The following is an 18,718-nucleotide window of genomic DNA, read 5'->3' on the forward strand; positions in this document are numbered from 1 at the left end:
CACTGCTGCAGAGACCCATACAGAGTCTCCACTGGCAGTTGCGGCTGGCCCGATGCCCCAGCATGGCCCTATGGGGACTGTGCCCAGGGCCGGTGCAACCCATTAGGCGACCTAGATCTTCGGCCGCCCCGGTCGTCGGCATTTAAACGGACGGAGCTGGGGCAATGGGGTGTGGGGAGGGCCACCTGCAGCTAGTAAAGGGGGGGAGCCGGCACACAGGGGAACTGCTCCCCACCCCAGCTCACCTCTGCTCCCTCTCCGCCCCTGAGCACATTGCCCCGCTCTGCTTCTCTCCCTTCCAGGCTTGCGAAGCCAAACAGTTGATTGGCGCCGCAAGCATGGGAGGCGGGAGAAGTGGAGCGGCGACGATGTGCTCGGGGAGGAGGCGGAGCAGAGGTAAGCTGAGGTGGGGAGCTGCCGCATGGCTTGCCGGGCTGGGGGGAGCTGCCGCAGGGGGAAGGTGGGCGCCACAGGATGGAGGGGGGGAACTGCTGCAGGGGGGGTCGCCTCAGGACGGGGGGGGTGGGGAGCTTCCATGGGGCACCTTACAGCGGGGGGGTGGTGGTGGTGGAGAGCTGCCACAAGTCTCGGGGGTGGGGGATGGGCGCAAGGTGGAAGTTTCGCCTAGGGCGTGAAACATCCTTGCACCTGCCCTGACTGTGCCCTGGAAGTACAGTGTGGGAATGGTCCCAGCCTGTGGCCGTGGGGAGGCTGGCACAGGGAAGGTGTGCCCAGGGTCCTGGCTCACTGTTACACTCACATCTCCTGTATGCTATCGGCTCTGGGGTGGCTGCCTGGCTGCTCCGCGATCCGCACCAGCACGGGCTGCATCTCAGTGGTGGTGGAGGGAAGCATGGCTCTGGGCAAGGGGCTGCAGCTGTAGCTAGGGATCCCCCATTCTGGGTGGTGCTGGAGCAAGGGGAGCCACAGCCGGGGCATTGCAGGGGTGCCATGCACGTGAGTGAGCCTGGCCTATGCTGTGCCCTCTGCCTGGGCGCAGGGCCCAGCATGCGTGGGGGGCCTAGATCCTGTGCACACAGTGTGGGAAGCTGCCCAGTCCCTGACGCCTGGACCATGCTGGGTAGCTGCCCTTCTCTCTACCACGTGGAGCTACCCCTGTCCTGCCCCTGGCCAGGCCTTGTTGCATGAGAGCACTGTGGGGAAGCAGGGGGATCAGACAGAGCTGTGGGGCATCGGGGGGCGCAGGCAGAGCTGTGGGAATTAGTTGGGGTCTGTAGGGCAGCAGGGAGCAGGCGGAGTTGTGAGGCACTGGGGGTCTGTGGGGCAGTGGAGGGAGCAGGATGAGTGGTGGGGAACAGTTGGGGGGCTGTAGGGCATTAGGGGGATGGCAGAGCTGTGGGGCAGTGGGGGCACTCTAGGGCAGAGGGGGGAGCAGGCAGAGCTGTAGGGGACTATGAGAGGCTGTAGGGCAGTGGGGGGAGCAGGAAGAACTGGGGCAGTGAGGGGCTGTGGAATAGTGGGGGGAGCAGGGAGAGCTGTGAGGCAGTGGGGGGCTATAGGGCAGTGGTGGGAGCAGGCAGAGCTTTAAGGATCAGTGGGGGGCTGTGGGGCAGTGGGGGGAGCAGCAAGGGTGGGGGGCTGTGAGGGGACCAGGTGGATCTGTGGGGCAGTAGTCTGAGCTGTGTGGCAGCGGGAGGCTCTGGGGCAGTGGGGGGAGCAGGCAGAGCTGTGGGACAGTGTGAGGCTGTACAGCGGATGGTGGAGCAGGCAGAGCTGTGAGGGAGCTGGGGGCTGTAGATCAGTGGGGGGAGCAGACAGATGTGGGGCAGTGGGGGGCTGTGGGGCAGAGGGAGGAGTAGGCAAACCTGTGGGGCAGCAGGGGCTGTAGGGCAGAGTGGGGAGCAGGCAGAGCTGTGGGGCAGCAGGGGCTGTAGTGCAGAGGTGGGACAGGCAAAGTTGTGAGGATCAGTGGGGTGCTTTAGGGTAGTGTTGGGAGCATCAGATATGTGGGGCAGTGGAGTCTATAGGGAAGCAGTGGGTACAGGCAGAGATATGGGGCAGGGGGGTTGTAGGGCAGATGGGGGAGCAGGCTGAACTTTGGGGATCAGTGGGGGGCTGTATGGCATTGGAGAACAGGCTGATCAGTGGGGCAGCGGGGTTTTGTAGGACAGAGGGGGGGAGCATCAGAGCTCGGTGGCAATGAAGGGCTGTGGGATAGCGGTGGGAGCAGGCAGAACTGTGGAGATCAGTGCGGGGTTGTAGGGCAGACGGGAGCAGGCAGAGCCGTGGGGTAGCAGGGGCTATAGGGCAGAGGGGGAAGCAGACAGAGCTGTGGGGCAGCAGTGGGCTGTATGGCAGAGGGGGAGCAGGCTGAGGTTTGGGGATCAGCGGGGGGCTGTGGGGCAGCGTGGGGAGGAGACAGTTGTGGGGATCAGTGGGGGGAGCATCAGATATGTGGGGCAGCGGGAAGCAGTGGGAGCAAGCAGAGATATGGGGCAGTGGGGGGCTGTATGGCAGAGGGGGAAGCAGGCAGGGCTGTTGGGGGCTGTGGGGAAGTGTAGGGAGCAGGCAGAGCTGTGGAGCAGTGAGGGGCTGTAGGGCAGGGAGAGGAGCAGGAGGAGCTGTGGGGATCAGTGGAGGGGCTGTGGGGCAGTCGGGGGAGCAGGCAGGGCTGTGGGGGATCAGTGGAGGGGCTGTGGGGCAGTCAGGCGAGCAGGCAGGGCTGGGGGGATCAGTGGAGGGGCTATGGGGCAGTTGGGGGAGCAGGCAGGGCTGTGAGGGATCAGTGGAGGGACTCTGGGGCAGTGCGGGGAGCAGGCAGGGCTGTGGGGGACCAGTGGAGGGGCTGTGGGGCAGTTGGGGGAGCAGGCAGAGCTGTGGGGGATCAGTGGAAGGGCTGTGGGGCAGTCGGGCGAGCAGGCAGGGCTGTGGGGGATCAGTGGAGGGGCTCTGGGGCAGTGCGGGGAGCAGGCAGGGCTGTGGGGGACCAGTGGAGGGGCTGTGGGGCAGTCAGGCGAGCAGGCAGGGCTGTGGGGGATCAGTGGAGGGGCTGTGGGGCAGTTGGGGGAGCAGGCAGAGCTGTGGGGGATCAGTGGAAGGGCTGTGGGGCAGTCGGGCGAGCAGGCAGGGCTGTGGGGGATCAGTGGAGGGGCTGTGGGGCAGTGTGGGGAGCAGGCAGGGCTGTGGGGGATCAGTGGAGGGGCTGTGGGGCAGTGCGGGGAGCAGGCAGGGCTGTGGGGGATCAGTGGAGGGGCTGTGGGGCAGTTGGGGAAGCAGGCAGGGCTGTGGGGATCAGTGGAGGGGCTGTGGGGCAGTTGGGGGAGCAGGCAGAGCTGTGGGGGATCAGTGGAAGGGCTGTGGGGCAGTCGGGCGAGCAGGCAGGGCTGTGGGGGATCAGTGGAGGGGCTGTGGGGCAGTGCGGGGAGCAGGCAGGGCTGTGGGGGATCAGTGGAGGGGCTGTGGGGCAGTGCGGGGAGCAGGCAGGGCTGTGGGGGATCAGTGGAGGGGCTGTGGGGCAGTTGGGGAAGCAGGCAGGGCTGTGGGGATCAGTGGAGGGGCTGTGGGGCAGTTGGGGGAGCAGGCAGAGCTGTGGGGGATCAGTGGAAGGGCTGTGGGGCAGTCGGGCGAGCAGGCAGGGCTGTGGGGGATCAGTGGAGGGGCTGTGGGGCAGTGTGGGGAGCAGGCAGGGCTGTGGTGCAGTGGGGGGGAGCAGGCTGAGCTGTGGGACAGTGGGGGCTGTAGGGCATCCGGTGGAGCAGGCGGGGCTGTGGGGAAGTGTGGGGAGCAAGCAGAGCTGTGGGTCACTGTGGGGCTCTGAGGCAGTGGGGGGGAGCAGGCAGAGCTGTGGAACAGCAAGGGGTTGTAGGGCAGTGGGGGGACAGGAAGAGCTAAGGGGATCAGTGGAGGGGCTGTGGGGCAGTGCAGGGAGCAGGTAGAGCTGTGGGGCAGTGGGGGGAACAGGTTGAGCTGTGGGGCAGTGGTGGGCTGTAGGGCAGGTGGGGGGAGCAAGCATAGCTGTAGGGCAGTGGGAGGCTGTAAGGCAGGGGGTGGAGCAGATGGAGCTGTGGGGCAGCGGGTGAAGCAGACAGCTGTGGGGATCAGTGGGGGTCTGTAGGGCAGTGGGGAGAGCAGACAGAGCTGTTGGGCAGTGGGGCAGCTGAGGAAGCAGGCAGAACTGTGGGGCAGCGGGGGGCTGTAGGGCAGCAGGGGATGCAGCAGAGGTGTGGGGAGCAATGGGGCAGCAGGGGCCTGTGTGCAGAGCAAGGGCTGAGCACGGGGACCTGTTACTATGGGGTGGGGGGCAGGAGCCATCTGTCTGTGGGGCATGGTGGGGAGAGGCTGTCTGTGGAGCTGGGGGGACAGAGGCCATCTCATCCAAAGTTTGGGTGCTCAGCATGATGCCCCTAGCCATCTCTAGCTCTCCCCCTGCCAGTGCCACCCAGCAACTGCTCCCATCCCTGCTGTGTGCCAATGCCTGGCTCCTCCCCGGCCTGGGACGGGCACCCTCCCAGCTCTTCTCCCCACCAGCCTGTGATGGCCACCCCCCACATTCTTCTTCCCCATCTGGGATGGGCACCCCCCTACTCTGCTCCCCTCTGCAGGCCTGACACTGCGCTTGAGCAGCAGATGGGGAGTGGGGGGAGGGGAAGGCAGGGCCCTAAATTGGGACCATGTGTCAGGGGGAGGAGGCAAGTTTCCTGCTGCACAGGAAGCACTGACGGGAGCCAGGCTGCCTGTGGGGGAGGGGGAAGGGGAGCCAGGCTGGCTGGGGTGACAGGGAAGAGGAGGCACCAGGCATGTCTCTCTCAATGTATTTCCACTAATGCAGCTAGCTCAGCTCCCGGCCTGCACTTGCCTTTCTGCAGCCCTCCCCGGCAGTGCACCCCACAGCCCTCCCCCACCCCCCGCAAGAAGCAGGGCACCCCACAGCCTGGCCAGGACCCTGGCAGTAGCAATACCGCAGCTCCTGGGCCTGGGGTGCAATGGGGTTGTGCACTGGTCCCAGCATGGGTAAGGAGAGCACCCCCTAAAGGGGCAAGGAAGCCGGCCCTGTGGGCCAGGGAGAACCCCCTTTGCCACACCCTGCTGCGCAGCACCCTGCCCATGCTGGCCCAATCACTGACAGCCAGGGAAGAGCACCCCCTGCTGAGCGCTCCAAGCTGCAGCCAAAGGCGATCCAGAGCCCCTCTTAAGGCCTGGATGCCTTGGGGGAGCCCTTCCCTGGCTGGGAGACCAGTGGAGCCACGGCTCAAGCACACAGGGGCTGGCAGGAGAGCAGGCCAAGGACAGCAGGGGCAGAGGCTGGCTTCTGTGGGCTCTGCGCAGCCTGGCTGCCCTGAGCGTGCTGAGCTCTGGCTCAATGTGCAGAGGAGCGGAGACGTCCGGGTCAGCGCCCTGCTGCCCTTGGGGGCAGGAAGGGGGCGAAGGCTGGCAAGAGTAGAACAGTCTCCGGCTAGCCCCCGTGGGAGCATCAGCCCCTTTCCCAGAGAAGACGTGAAGTGCTGGGAGCGGATAGGCTGCTCCAGGTTAACTCAACGGGGCAGCATCAGGCAGGACTTGAACCCAGGAGTCCTGGGCCCAGGCCTGTGCTCTGAGCTCCTGGGGCACAGCTGGCATCTCCCAGGCTGGGCTGAGGGGATGTGGGGCAGTGCCCACATAGGCAGGGCCCCCAGCTCCGTGTGGGGGCCGGAGGAGGAGCTGCGCCATGGCAGGCACAGTGTTAACTCTGCCAGGCTCTCAGGCTGCAGGTGGCGAAGGGGATGGGGGCAGGGAGCGGCCAGGTGCTAATACCTTGTCCCACCCAGGTGAGAAGGAGTGGAGTCCCGCTGCCCCATGGAGCTGCGGCAGCATTTGGCAAGAGCAAATGGCCAGGGCCAGCTGCAGCAAATGGCCAGGCTATTCTGCTCCCAGCATACCCACCCCAGCCCAAGCTGCCCAGCCAGGGGCCATGCTCAGCTCTGCCAGGCTTGCTGCAAGGGTTTTCTCAGGTCCTGCAGCCTCTGCGCCTCAAGTTCCCTTACCGTGAGCTCACTGCCGGAAGGGCAGCAGAGTGGCCAGGAGCAGGATGCTGGAACTTGGCACAGTGGGGCCCTGCTGGAAGGCTGAGCAGAGAGCCCCGCAGGGGAGGAGTAGGAGCCTGGCTTGCCCTGGGGCTGGCACTGAGCAGCGTGGGCACTAGGCCTGGGAGCGAAGCTGTGAGGCTTGGGGGAAGTGCTGTGGGCTGGCCAGTTGTGGTGCAGGAGGTGGCTGGGGCGACCGTGCTGCCCCCTACATCTCTGCAGCCCGGGGTGGGGCCAGCTGGGGTGATGCTGGCCCTTGGGTTGGGGGGATGAGCCATGCCAGGGCCGAGCCAGTGAGAACTCCTGCCCCCCCCCCCCAGGCACTCCACATATCTCCCCTTTGATGGCCTTGTGTGCCATGTGTGCTCTCCCCACATCCAGGCTGCCCAGAACGGCCTGACTTGTTGGCAGTCAAAGCTGCCCCCAGCCCCAGCTGTCTGGGTCCTGTGCAGGGCAGAGATCCGCAGGGCTTGGCAGAAGAAATGACTGATTGTGTGTGTGCGCGGGGGGAGCACTGCCTCAATGGGGCTTTGTGCAGGGCTGCCCAGCCCAGCCTCTCCAGAGCTCAGCAGCCCAGACCCCCACTGGCGCTGGCAGCGCTGGCGGCACAGACGGCAGCAGGAGCCGCCAGTCCACTACCTTGGCAATGCTCACAGGGGAGCTATATGCCTGGGCACAGCCCACAGGGGAGGGGTGTTGTCTCCTGTCCCAGCCCGGCCAGCCGGGGGCTCCAGCTCCCTGTGGGGCGAGCAGAGCTTGTGCTCAAGTCTGCTTGGGGCTGGGCTGTGCCCTGCCTCCCCCCTCCAGTGTCCCCACTCCCACCCCCAGGCCGTAAGTCCTGCCGTGACCTCTGCATCCTGCACGTCCCCATGTGAGGGGGTGGAAGGGCTGGGCATAGCCCACATGCCCTAACACTGCTGCGCCTGGATGCAGGGTCCTGTTTGCACTCGCCCTCACCAGCCAGAGGCCAGGACTGGGACAGGCATTGGGGAAGTGGGCTGGGTGCTGGATTGACCAGAGAGGCTCTGGGCCCCACTGTCAGGATGTGGATTTTCTAATTCACGTTCTGGGGTGATTTTGATTATTCTGAAAAGGAGGGAATTGCAAGAGACCGGCCAGGCAACCCACCCCCCTGGCTCAGCTGGTGCCCCTCAGCTCCGACCCGCAGCCCCTGCTGGCCCAGCCCTAGGCTCCCCTCACAGCTTTGGCAATGCCTTTCACTCCCGACCCACAGCCCCTGCTAGCCCAGCCCCGAGCTCCTGCCAGCTCTGGCAATGCCCCTCATGACCCACAGCCCAGTATTAATGGGCAGAGCAGGGAGAGATCCGTGTGTCAGTGTTGAAGGGCTGTGTCAGTGTACATGGCCATGCACAGAGCTGGTGCTCAGGGGGAGGGGTGGAAGAGAAGATGGGGAGAATTGGCTCCCTGGCCCTGTGGTGGCTACAGAGAGGTGGGGGAGGGGGGTGCCACCACATGCTGACATCAGCCTGCCCTTGTGTCCCCATCAGTATGGCCAGGAGACATGGAGCTGCTGGCATCGGATCGAGGTGCCCGGGATCGGCGCCCATGGGGAGGAGCTGACCCTGCAGGAGCTCCTGGACCAGCTGCAGGTGACCCTCACCTCCTCCCCTGCACCAGAGCCTGGGCTGGGTGGGGCTGTGGGAACAGGCCTGTGTCCCTGCCCCCGATCCTGCTGACCCCCACTTTCCCTCTGGGACCTGAGCCCTGTCCCCACTGCCTAAAGGCAGTGGCTGGGCCTTGGGCAGTCTGCCCCCACCCCGGGCAGGCACTCACCTCCCCCGCAGCTCTCACCCACCCCTTACCCAGGTCTCTCTGGGGTGGCCACTGCCAGACATGGCTGCTTGGGAAGGTCTTGGCTGGCCCACTTTCTCCAGACAGCTCCCTGCATGCTGGCCTAGTCCAGGCACATCCAGTCTGGGACTTGTGCTGAGGGGAGCCACTGATGCTACCCAGTGGCTGGGGAAACAGCCTCATCTGGGGCTTGGGAGAGACCCGGGTGTGGGGTGGGGGGGGAGACCCCCCACGTACACCTTTTTTCCTATTCTACAAAATCCTATGGGAAGCCAGCGCCCAGTGCTGGGCCTGGCACTGACCTGCCCCCTTCCTGTCGCCCCGCCTGCCTTACAGGGGGTGCACGGCCTGCCAGTGCGCACACTGCTGTGTGGGGTGACCATTCTCTATGCCAGCTTCTGGGCCAAGCAGAAACGTGAGGCACAGCTCACCCGCAGGTAGGCCTTGTCCGGGGCATCTGGGCTGGCAGTCGGCTCCCCTCTGGCCTTGGGCTGGCTGCCCTCCCTCTGCAGGGGACTGATGGGCCTGTAGTAGGGGGCATCACCCCATGAACCCCCATCCCCAGTGAGGTCCTGGGGACCAGCACCAGCTCCCCCTGCTACCAGCTCCTGCATAACCCACTGCCCCTCCCCTGCCAGTTGCCAGGACTCCAGCTCCCCCCTGCCCCTCCCCCCATCCAGGGCTCCAGCTCTCCCCCCTACTGCCCCTCCCCCACTCACCAGGACTCCAGCTCCCCCCTCCTCCGACAGCTGCATCACTGGCTCCCAGCCAGTCTGACCACTGGGTAAACATCCTGCTTCCTGCATCGGGACCCCCGCCTGGCCCCTTGCTGGCTGTGCTCAGCAGGGAGGCGGCGAGGGCCAGGTGGCATTGCCCTCAGGCCTGGCCATGGGAGCTCCTCCAGCCAAAGACCCCTGCCAGTGCCCTGGGCTCGGTGAGGAGCAGGACTGGGGCCAGGATCAGCACAGGGTGGGTGAGGCTAGGGGAGCCTGGCGAGGGGCAGGGACCGACCCCCGCAGGTCTGGCATGGGGAGTCACTCAGGTTGGGCTGCTGCCCTGGGCAGGCCAGCTGGACACCCACACAGAGGGGCTCTTCAAACCTGGCTTTGGGTGCTTGGACCCCAGCCCCCTCCGCAGCCAGGGCTGTGCCCACTGGCACTGCCAGGTCTCCACTGATGGTCGCCAGGGGTTTGTCTGGCACATACACTGGGCCTGGCTCCTGCTGGATGTCCCATGGCTTATTCATCCTTCCCCTTCCCTAGACTGACGCAGCTGGTGGGCGGGCCTCCTGGAGCAGCCTGGCCGCCCCCCCCGCATCCTGGTGCTGGACCTGGTCTGCGAGGACCAACAGGACGACGACATCTTACCGCCCGTGCATGTTTGGCTGCCCTGTGGCTGAGTGAAGCCTGCTGCCGGGTGCCTCCCTGGGCACAGACAGGCAGTGGGGGTTCGGCTGCACGCTATAGGGCCGCGAGATACTCAGCGGGACGCTGGCCCCCTTCTCACCAGCCTTGCAGTGGAAAGCCCAGGATGTAGATGGGCGCCCTAGGAGTGAGGCCTGCCCCCGCCCCCTCCTACAGCTAATAAACTCCTGCCCCTGTCAGTTGGACCAGAGGACTGTTCATTCTGGGGGGGTTGGGCAGTACCTCCATCCGTTAACTCACCGGCTGCAATTCTCTTGCTGAAATAAGGAGGGGCATAACAGGTTCAATAGCCCCACTCCCCAGGCAGCCTCTGGGACAGCGAGGGACCTGGCTGGAGTTGTTTCAAGGACCCCCTAGTCTTGGGACAGTCTGGCACCAGCACCAACTCTGTGCCATAGATCGGGGCCCAGCCTGGTGCCGCCTCAACCATGGGAGCTGGGCATGGCAGCCTCAGGTGGGCAGGGGCAGGACAGCTTGGCACCCCTGCACCGGCAGCTCCCTGGCAGCTGGCGAGGGAAAAGGGGGGGAAATCAGCATTTAAATGAGTGTGCCCTGTGTGTACAGCATGATTGTGCAGCACGCAGTGCTTGCATGTGCACTGTGGGGGAGTACGTGTGCATGCATTGATCATTCTGTGTGTGTGGATATGTGCACTGCGTGTGCACCATCTGGGTGAGCCAGGCTCCCTCCCCTGCCCCAGTGCAGGCTGCAGCCACCCAGCTGAAGCTGGCACAAAGTCCCTGGTGAGGACAAGAGCACACTGGGCCAGTGACAGGCTCTGGCCGTGCCCAGCACTGCCCCCTCTCCCCCAAGCGATGGGCTCTGGTCGCACGTTCCATACAAAAGCTGTTTGTTTATTTACATAGCTGGGTAAAAATGCAGAGCTGGGACAGGAATGTGCTGGGGGCGGGGCTAAATGTAGCCGATGATGTCGTTGCAGATGATTGGCTGTCGGCTGCGGCTGTTCAGGAGCGCAGCGAAGCGGGTGCAGTCCGTGGTGAGCTTGGCAATGTCGCCATGTGACTGGTGGAAGAGGGGTCCCTGCGCCCGCCCACCAAGGTGCTTGGGGCCAGGCTGGGGGGCGGTTGGGCCCTTTGGGCGTGCCAGACTGGCCAGCTTGCGCCGCACGTTGCCCGAGAGGTTGAGCAAGAAGCTGTGGGGCTTGGCCAGCCGGCGGGGCAGCGTACTCTCCTCAGGCAAGTCCATCCAGTTCTCCACCAGGTCAGCAAAGCAGTTATCACCCAGCACGAGCGGCTGCCGGTTGCGGCTCTGTGAGAGCAGTGCCACAGTCCAGTCCTGCGTGTCCGCTGGCTCCAGCACCCGCCACTGCTCCAGGCAGGCATCTGAAGTGGACTTGGGCCGGACCCGCCGGCCAGGGACCTGGCTAGGGCTGCTGCGGAGGAAGCCCCCTGTGGAGAGCCTGTGTACCCGCTGGCAGGAGGGCGGGGGGTTCCTGCGCAGCACTGGCCCCTCCTCCTGCCACGTGCCCCCTGACACCTCCGAGTAGCCCGAGTCGAACTCCAGGCTCCTCTCACTAGCGGGCGGTGCGCACTCCTCCTCCTCCGCCAGCTCCAGGCAGCAGGCAGAGTCTGCCTCTGAGACGGCCGATGCCCGGTTCTCTGCAGGCCGCTCCCAGCAGGGCCCGGGGGGAGCTGGTGCCGGCTTGGGGAGGCCCAGCTGCGGAGCTGGGCCTGGCATCCGCTTCAGCTCATGCAGAGTCCGCATCATGCCCTGCATCTGGTCCCGCAGTGTGTCCCCCGCTGCCCGCAGGCACAACTGTGGGGAGAGGAACATGGTGACGTTATCACTGCCCTGCTGCACTGGCCCCCTGGGCAGCATGGCCGGCCCATCCCCCGTCCCCCTAACAGCCCCATTCCCCACCTCCATCAGCCCCATCACCGTCCCAACAGCCCTGTCCACCCAACAGCCCTGCCCCCATCACCCATCTCAACACCTCCAAGAGTCCCATTCCCCCAACAGCCCTTTCACCCATCATCTGTCCTGGTACTTCCAACAACCCCATCTCCCCAGGAGCCTTGTCTCCTGTCACCTATCCCGACACCTCCAACAGCCCAGTCCCCCACCTCCATCAGCCCTGTCACCATCCCAACAGCCCCATCTCCGTAACAGCCCCATCACTCGTCCCAACACCTCCAACAGCCCCATCCCCCGCCTCCATCAACCCATCCAGACACCTCCAACAGCCTCGTCACCTGTCCCAACACCCCTGTCACCCATTGCCCGTCCCGACACCTTCAACAGCCCCATCCATCACATCCATTAGCCCCGGCTCCATTTCAAGAACCCTGTCCTCCCAACAGCCCTATTACCCATCACTCATCCTGACAGCTCCACCAGCCCCATCCCCCACCTCCATCAGCCCCATCACCCATTCCAACATCTCCAACAGCCCCGTCCCCCTCGCAACAACCCCATCCCCTACCTCCATCAGCCCCATCAACGTTCCAACAGCCCCACCCCCACAGCCATACCAACACCCCCATCGGCCCCATCCCCCTAACAGCTCCATCTCTCATCTCCAACAGCCCTGCCACCCATCATGTTCTGACACCTCCAACAGCCGCATCCCCCACCTCCATCAGCCCCGTTGCCACACCAACTGCCCCGTCCCCTGTCCTGACAGCCCCATCCCCCACCTCCATCAGCCCCATCAATGTCCCAACAGCCCTGTCACCCATCACCAATCCCAACACCTCCCAATAGCCCTGTCCCCCGTCCCGACAACCCCATCCCCCACCTCCATCAGCCCTGTCTCCCATCACCTCTCCCAACACCTCCAAATGCCTCGTCCCCCGCCTCCAACAACCCTATCACCAAGCCCAACACCTCCAACAGCCCCATCCCCCGCCTCCAGCAGCTATGTCCCCCATCACCTGTCCCAACACCTCCAAAAGCCCCGTCCCCTGCCTCCATCAGCTCCATGACCATCCCAACACCTCCAACAGCCCTGTCCCCTCATAAAGCCCCATTACCATCCCCTGCCTCAAACAGCCCCATCACTGTCTCCCTCATCCCAACACGTGTCACCCCGTCCGCGGTCCTGGTCCTCTCCAATGCTCTCCCAGCACCGGCCCAATGGCAACAAGACCCGCAGGAGCCAGGATGGGATGGACATTCAGGGATTATCAGCTGGGCACAAGGGCGGGGCCCAGCCCCATGGGCCAGGTCGTTCTATGGCAGCAACCCTGTCCCCAGTGACTGGCTATGGAACACCAGAGTGCCCACACCATCCACGACATGCCCTCCCCACATACCCCCTGCCCTGTCCCCACGCTCCCCATCCACCTCCCTGCCCCATACTCATGCCCCCATCCACCCTTTACCACCCCACACCCCCATCCACCCCGACCTGTTCCCTTCCCCCATTCACCTTCTGCTCCATTCCCTCGTCCCCCGTGCCCCCATCCATCCTATGCCCTGTCCTCACAGTCCCCATCCACCCCATGCCCCCATCCATCCCTCACCCCATCCCCACTCTGCTCCCCATCCATCCCCACACCCCCCATTGACTCCGTGCCACCCATGCCCCCCATCCACATGCCCCTATACACTCCGTGCCACCCCATGCCCCCCATCCACATGCCCCTATACACCCCCTGCCACTCCACCCCCTCCATCCACACACCCCCATCCACCCCCCTTACTGTCCCCACATACCCCATATGCAACCACAACCTCATATATACCATGCCCCACATCCCTTTCCTGTATACACCCTCTCCATGTCCTTCCCCCATATACCCTCTGGCCTTTCTCCACACCTCCCATAAACACCCCACCACCATCTATATACCCTACCCCACACCCTCCCCCAGAAACACCCTACCTCCACACAAATGCTGTCCCCCACCACCCATGCTCACCAAACACCGACTGCAAGGAGCCCCCCTCTGATCCCCATGTCATTCAGCCCCCAGGGGAGCCCTCAGATGACTCACCAGGCTCTGGGCTCCTGGGCAGCAAGCCCAGCTGGGCTACAGGAGCTACCCTGGCAGATGCTGGGGTCTGGTGGGTTGGGCTGGGTACTCAAGCAGTGGTCTCTGCAGTTGCAGCAGTGTCCGCCCAAGTTAGGTGTGGAGCTGCAAGGGGGAGCCGCACACGCAGGGCCCCGCTGCCCGGATGTGCACCCAGCCCCAGGGCACCACTTTCCTGCTGCTTCTGCACCGAGTGGGCCCATCCCTTCTGCATGCTGCGGCATGTCAGGGTGAGCAAGCAGCCGCCCCGCCGCATCGGCAGCTGCAGTTCCAGCCCCAGCCCAGCCGCTGGGACATGACAAATAGAGATGGCAGCTGGAGTTACACAAGCTGGGCCTGGCCAGAGATGCTGGTTGCCCAGGAGAGCCCAGCACTGGGGGAGAGAGGGAAGCGGCACCACATGGGCCTGGCCCAAAGTGGTGTGAAAGGACCCTGGCTCCCACCGACTCCTGGAAATTCCTCAGGGCAGGCATGTACCACTAGCGAAGGGCCATGAGCCAGGGCCTGGGCAGCCGCGGGCCACACTCCACCGGGACGTGCCAACAGCACGGGGCGACATGCGCTCTGGGGCCCATCAGAGCTGTCCCACACAGCCAGGGCAGGCATCGGGCCCGGGGAGGAGGGAGCTGAACTGCTCACCAGGGCCAGGCACACATGGGGCACCAGCCACGCCAACAGGCACCCTCCAGTGGGACCTACTCAGGTCCCCTTGTCAGTACCAACCCCTGCAGTCACACCCAGACGGCTGGGCAAACATCGGGGCTGGGGTTGCCCCACGGACACACACAAGTGTGCCAGAGCTGGGAACTGAACCCACGAGTCTGGACTCCCTAGCCTGGCTCTAACCACTAGCCCCCACTCCCGCCCACAACAGGGAAGCAAACCCTGGAGTCCTGACTCCCAGTCCCGCCAGGTACACAGTGTGTGCACTGTGTGGTAGGTGACCAGCAGGGACATGTCGGGGCTGGAGTGCCAGGAACCTTGCCAAGGGGAGGCCATGGGAGCAGAAGCATTTGGGGCCTTAACAAGGTGAGCCCAGCCTGAGAGTCTCCCTAGTGCTGCCAGCTCTGTGCTTTGGGGTGGGGCTTCTCCTGCTTCCAGCCACCCCCACATCCCACCGCGCCTGCCAGCCACAACGCCTCCCCCTCCGCGCCCCGACTGAGGGCGTTGCTGCACTTCCTGCAGGGAAACACTAGCAATTCCAAGACTTTGCAGCCCGGCCACTCTGCCTGCTGCAGCCCCAAGCCCTGGAAACCTCCTGCACTACTGCACCACAAGGGGCTGCTCGACCAGTCGCCCCATGGCTCCACCCTTGTGTCCCCGACCGTAAGCAACAGCACCATGGCTCGGGCTCAGTCCCTATGTCGTAGAAATGAGTCGGTGACTCCCACTTGCTAGCTGAGGGCAGCTCAGCTGCAAGGCATGGGGTGTGCAGACTGCCCTGGGTCCTGGGGGACTGGATGGACGCAGGGCATGTCCAGCTCCAGGATCCCTGCAGGCAGTGCCGGGCCCTTTCTCATTTGCTCCCAGCTCTTCTGGGCCACACCAGCTAAGGCCCCGGCCAAGCGCAGCCCTGCAGGGGGTAGCTTGGGCAGCTGGTCCCAGCAGCCTGGCATCCAACATGCCATGGAAACCATCTATCATCTGGCTCCGTCAAAGCTCCAACCTGAACTGAGGCATTGAGGGCATCAGGGCCACATGCTCCCCAGGGGCCAGGGAAATTGCCCTGCCAAGTGTGCAGACCCACACGGGCCCAGAGACAGCAGGGCTAGTGCCAGGGGCCCACTCCCACAGCAGAGGACATGCCCAGGGCTCCAGAACAGCCACAGGATCTGCCTGTTCAGCCCTAGCCCCAGCCCAGGGACATGGCAGACCCTACAGGAGGGAGACATGGGCCCAAGTGACAGGGCCCAACAGCACCTCTGCCACTGCCAGTCAAGGCTGAACTGAGGCCAGCTTGGGTGGATTGCTCCCCCAGCTCTGATGTCACTATCCCCTTGGGTGGATTGGCTTCCAAAGCTCTGACATCACTATCCCCTCAGGCAGATTGGCTCCCAAAGCTCTGATGTCACTATCCCCTTGGGCAGATTGGCTCCCCCAGCTCTGACATCACTATCCTGTCACCCAGCAACCAGTTGTTCGGCAATCGGCACTTTCTTGACATCAGATGTAAACCAACAAAAATGGCTTCCTGTGCCAGCTGCCTGTGAGAGGAGGAATCCTGCTGCTCCTCCCCTGCCTGCAGGGACCACCCAACCCTGGACACAAAACACACGTGCCTGCTGGCCTGTGCGGGTAAAAGTGCATGTGGGTGCCCGGAGATGTGTGTGTGCGTGTGTGCACAACCCTGCCCAGGGACTGAGCACTGTCCACCCACCCTGGGGCTGAAAACCAGATTTTCAGAAGAGCCTTGGCTGAGACCAGCAGTGGGCAGTGCCCAGGCCACATGGGATCAGGCCCCCTGAGGCCAGCGGGGGAGAGGAGGAGGCCTGTGCCCAGGTCACACAGGAGATCAGGTCCCTGAGGCAGGCTGAGGGCAGAATCAGGCCCCTGTGGCTTCTCATGTCAGTCCCCAAGTCCCTGGTCACGTTTTGAAATTATGGCCGGAGATTCCTCCAGTCGCCAGTAACAGCGAGCGGGTCACACTTTGCCCTCCACCAACGTCCCTATCCCCCCACCCCGTGGCAGGGCAGCCCAGCGTCCACCTCCCTGTGGGCAGCCAGCCCCTTCCCCGCCCCATGTAGAGAGGGCAAGGCTGGAGCCGGGCTGAGTCCCCGGGCATGGAGCTCCCGAAGCCAGCAGAGCAGCAGGGGGGCTGGGGCAATCTGGGCCCTGCTAGGGTCCCGGAGGTCCCAGAGCCGGGCAGGCCCAATCGCAGGGGCGGGGGTAGCTCTGGGCCAGCACAGAGGCTGGCTCGACACTGTGGCCTGATCCTGGTGACGCCCCGCTTGGGGTTGGCCGGCTCCATGTGCCGCTCTGGGCACAGGAGCGGGCAGGGCTGGCATGTGCCCAGCGCGGGCAGGCGACCGAGCCCAGCGGTGCCACGCGTGGTCCGGGCAGAGCTGAGCCCCAGTACTCCAGGCACGTCCCTGGCCTCTGCCTTGCATCCTCAGCGCCCTTCCCCGGGCTAGCCCCACCCTGCCCCGCCGCTGCCAGGGGGAGCCAGGCTGCCCGGCCGGACCCGCCGCCCTCCCGGGCCCAGCGCGCCCCGAGTCTGGCCACTCACCACGTCTGCCCGGAGGCGGCCGAGGGAGGCGTCCAGCCGGGCGCGGCGCATGTCGGGTGGGGGGCTAGGCGGGCAGCCTGGTGCGCGCAGGAAGCCCAGGGCGCCCCGCCAGCCCGGCGCTCGGCGCTGGCCCGGAGCTGCGAGCTGGATCCCAAGCGCTCGCTGTCCCAGGCCCGGCCCCCGCCCCGGAGCAGCCAATGAGCCCCAGTCTCTCCCCCCGCACCCTACCCAGGGGCCGGGCCAATGGGAGGCCGCAGTAACGTGACTCCCGGGGCGGCGGGGTCCTGAGCCCACTACGGGCATCCCCGGACTGGCCGGGGCCAGACGGCGCGAGGGGCCCCGGTGGGTGGCCAGCCCTTCCATCTCTGGGCAACCCAGGCATCGACTCCCCCAAGCCAGAGCACCATGGGCACACCAGCCCGGGCATTGAGGGCACCAGCCTCCCAGCCCTGGGCACCGAAGGCACCAGCCCCGTTGCAGAGCACTGGGGGGGTGGGCATGGGGGACAGGCAGTTGCAGAGGTTTGGGTGGGCGGAGGCTGGGGGTGTGTGAGGGGTGACAGGTAGTTGCAGAGCTCTGTGTGGGTGGGCACGTGGGGGACAGTCAGTTGCAGAGCTCTGGGTGGGTGGGGGCTTGGGGTGAGCATGGGATTTGTGTGTGGGGGAGCTTGTGGGGACAGACAGGTGCAGAGCTGTGGGTGGGGGCTGGGGTGGGCACGTGGGGGTGCTGCGTGTGTGAGAGGAAAGGCATTTGCAGTGCTCTGGGTGGGCGGGGGCTGTGGAGGCTGGGTGTGGATGTGGGGCAGGGGTGCGGAGGTAGGGTGACCAGACAGCAAGTGTGAAAAATTGGGCCGGGGGTGGGGGGTAATAGGAGCCTATATGAGAAAAAGACCCAAAAATGAGGACTGTCCCTATGAAATCAGGACATCTGGTCACCCTATGTGGAGGGGACAGGCAGTTGATGGGTGGTGGTTTGTGCTCAGCTGGAATCTCTGGGCAGTCCCCGCAGAGGGTGCCCACTCTGGTGTGCTGAGATTGCAGGGCCAGCTGGTGGCAGAGGGGAAAAGAGCACTGTGTATGCAAATCGCTCAATAAACTAGTTTGCATTTTGTCAAATAATTTGCATATTTGTATATAACCCTAAATTCCGTTTAAAATCTGTTGGTTTAGTTTGATAAGCCCCTCCTGCCATCCAGTTGCCAGCCTGGGATCCCTGAGCTGAGGGAACTGCAAGGCCCTTCACAGCCACAGCACAGAGCTCCCCACACCTGCGGCAGCAGTAGACTGTTGTCCTGTGTGCCGAGCAGGAGAGTGCACAACCTGCCTTCTGCAAACACAAATGTTTGCTAGAATGTTGAAACCAGGACTCCTGGGTTCTGTCCCTGCCTTGGGATGGGAGTGGAGGGTGGGTGTTCTAGTGGGTTGGGGGGGTGGTTGGGAGCCAGGATTCCTGGGTTCATCCCTGGCTTTGGGCAGGGAGTGGGGATCTTGTGACCAGAACAGTGGTTCAAGCAGCATAGCATAGCCTGTAGACGTGGCACCTTCATTGGCAAGGCAGCGAGGCCACAGGGCAGAGCTGTGGGGCTGGTTGGGGCTGACCCTGCCCTGGAGAGCTGTTTGCAGGCTCACACTGGGCTGTCCTGCTACATGCCACTCCCTGAGCTTGCCATGCCTATGTCCTGGGGTGCCCTGGCATGGCAGTAGCACGTGTTACAGCCCATCAGCCAGAGGCCCCTGCTTAGAGCCCAGGCCCCATGCTGCTCTGGGGCAGCCCCATGGAGCTACTGCACCCCCCTCACTGGATAGATGTTTACACAGCAAGATTTAAAGGAGTGGCCCCAAAACTTAATTTGTTGCAAATCCCCCTCCCTTTAGTTGTACTGTAATCTGTCTCTGCCTCCCCAGGGGCTGGGAGCCAGGAGCCCAGCCACAGTTGGGCATTGAGGTCAGGGATGGAAGCCGAAGTGGGGGCATTAGTTGGGGGCGAGGCATTTTCCTGATGTGTTTCCTGCGTCCAGTCCTTCTGGCCTAAGGTGCCAGTGGCCTTCTGCCTGCAACAACTCCCTGGCTTAGGAGTCCCTGGCTCAGCCCTCAGTTCCAGCTCCCTCCCATTGCATGAATGCCAAACCCTTCTCCCTCCCAGACCCCGACTGCTGCTCCTTCCCAGTCCCTGGCCCCTGACCCCTGCTCCCTTCCAACCCCTGGCCTCCGACTCCTGCTTCCTCCCAACCCCTGGCCCCTG

General features: G+C 64.4%; 2 protein-coding genes across 15 annotated transcripts in view; one reads left to right on the forward strand and one right to left on the reverse strand.

Annotated features, from left to right (window-relative positions):
• The window catches only part of UBA7 (ubiquitin like modifier activating enzyme 7), a 50,679-nt gene extending 41,238 nt beyond the window's left edge, over positions 1-9,441 (forward strand). For 11 of the 12 annotated variants that reach the window (XM_050960059.1, XM_050960061.1, XM_050960062.1 and 8 more), the window contains 3 exons: positions 7,529-7,630; positions 8,169-8,269; positions 9,095-9,441. In XM_050960059.1, the coding sequence (XP_050816016.1) occupies positions 7,529-7,630; positions 8,169-8,269; positions 9,095-9,368 (477 nt within the window). In that variant the 3' untranslated portion in view covers positions 9,369-9,441. The remainder of the gene's footprint in view (positions 1-7,528; positions 7,631-8,168; positions 8,270-9,094) is intronic. The other variant, XM_050960070.1, reaches the window with a different exon arrangement.
• A 669-nt stretch (positions 9,442-10,110) lies between these two features.
• Positions 10,111-18,718, reverse strand: part of INKA1 (inka box actin regulator 1) — a 33,472-nt gene continuing 24,864 nt past the window's right edge. For 2 of the 3 annotated variants that reach the window (XM_050960284.1, XM_050960283.1), the window contains exon 2: positions 10,111-11,032. In XM_050960284.1, coding sequence (XP_050816241.1) covers positions 10,169-10,993 — 825 coding nt within the window. In that variant the 5' untranslated portion in view covers positions 10,994-11,032 and the 3' untranslated portion in view covers positions 10,111-10,168. Of the gene's footprint in view, positions 11,033-16,477; positions 16,582-18,718 lie in introns of those variants that run through there. The other variant, XM_050960282.1, reaches the window with a different exon arrangement.

This window comes from Gopherus flavomarginatus, chromosome 6 (assembly GCF_025201925.1).
Source record: "Gopherus flavomarginatus isolate rGopFla2 chromosome 6, rGopFla2.mat.asm, whole genome shotgun sequence".
Classification (NCBI taxonomy): Eukaryota; Metazoa; Chordata; order Testudines; family Testudinidae; genus Gopherus; species Gopherus flavomarginatus.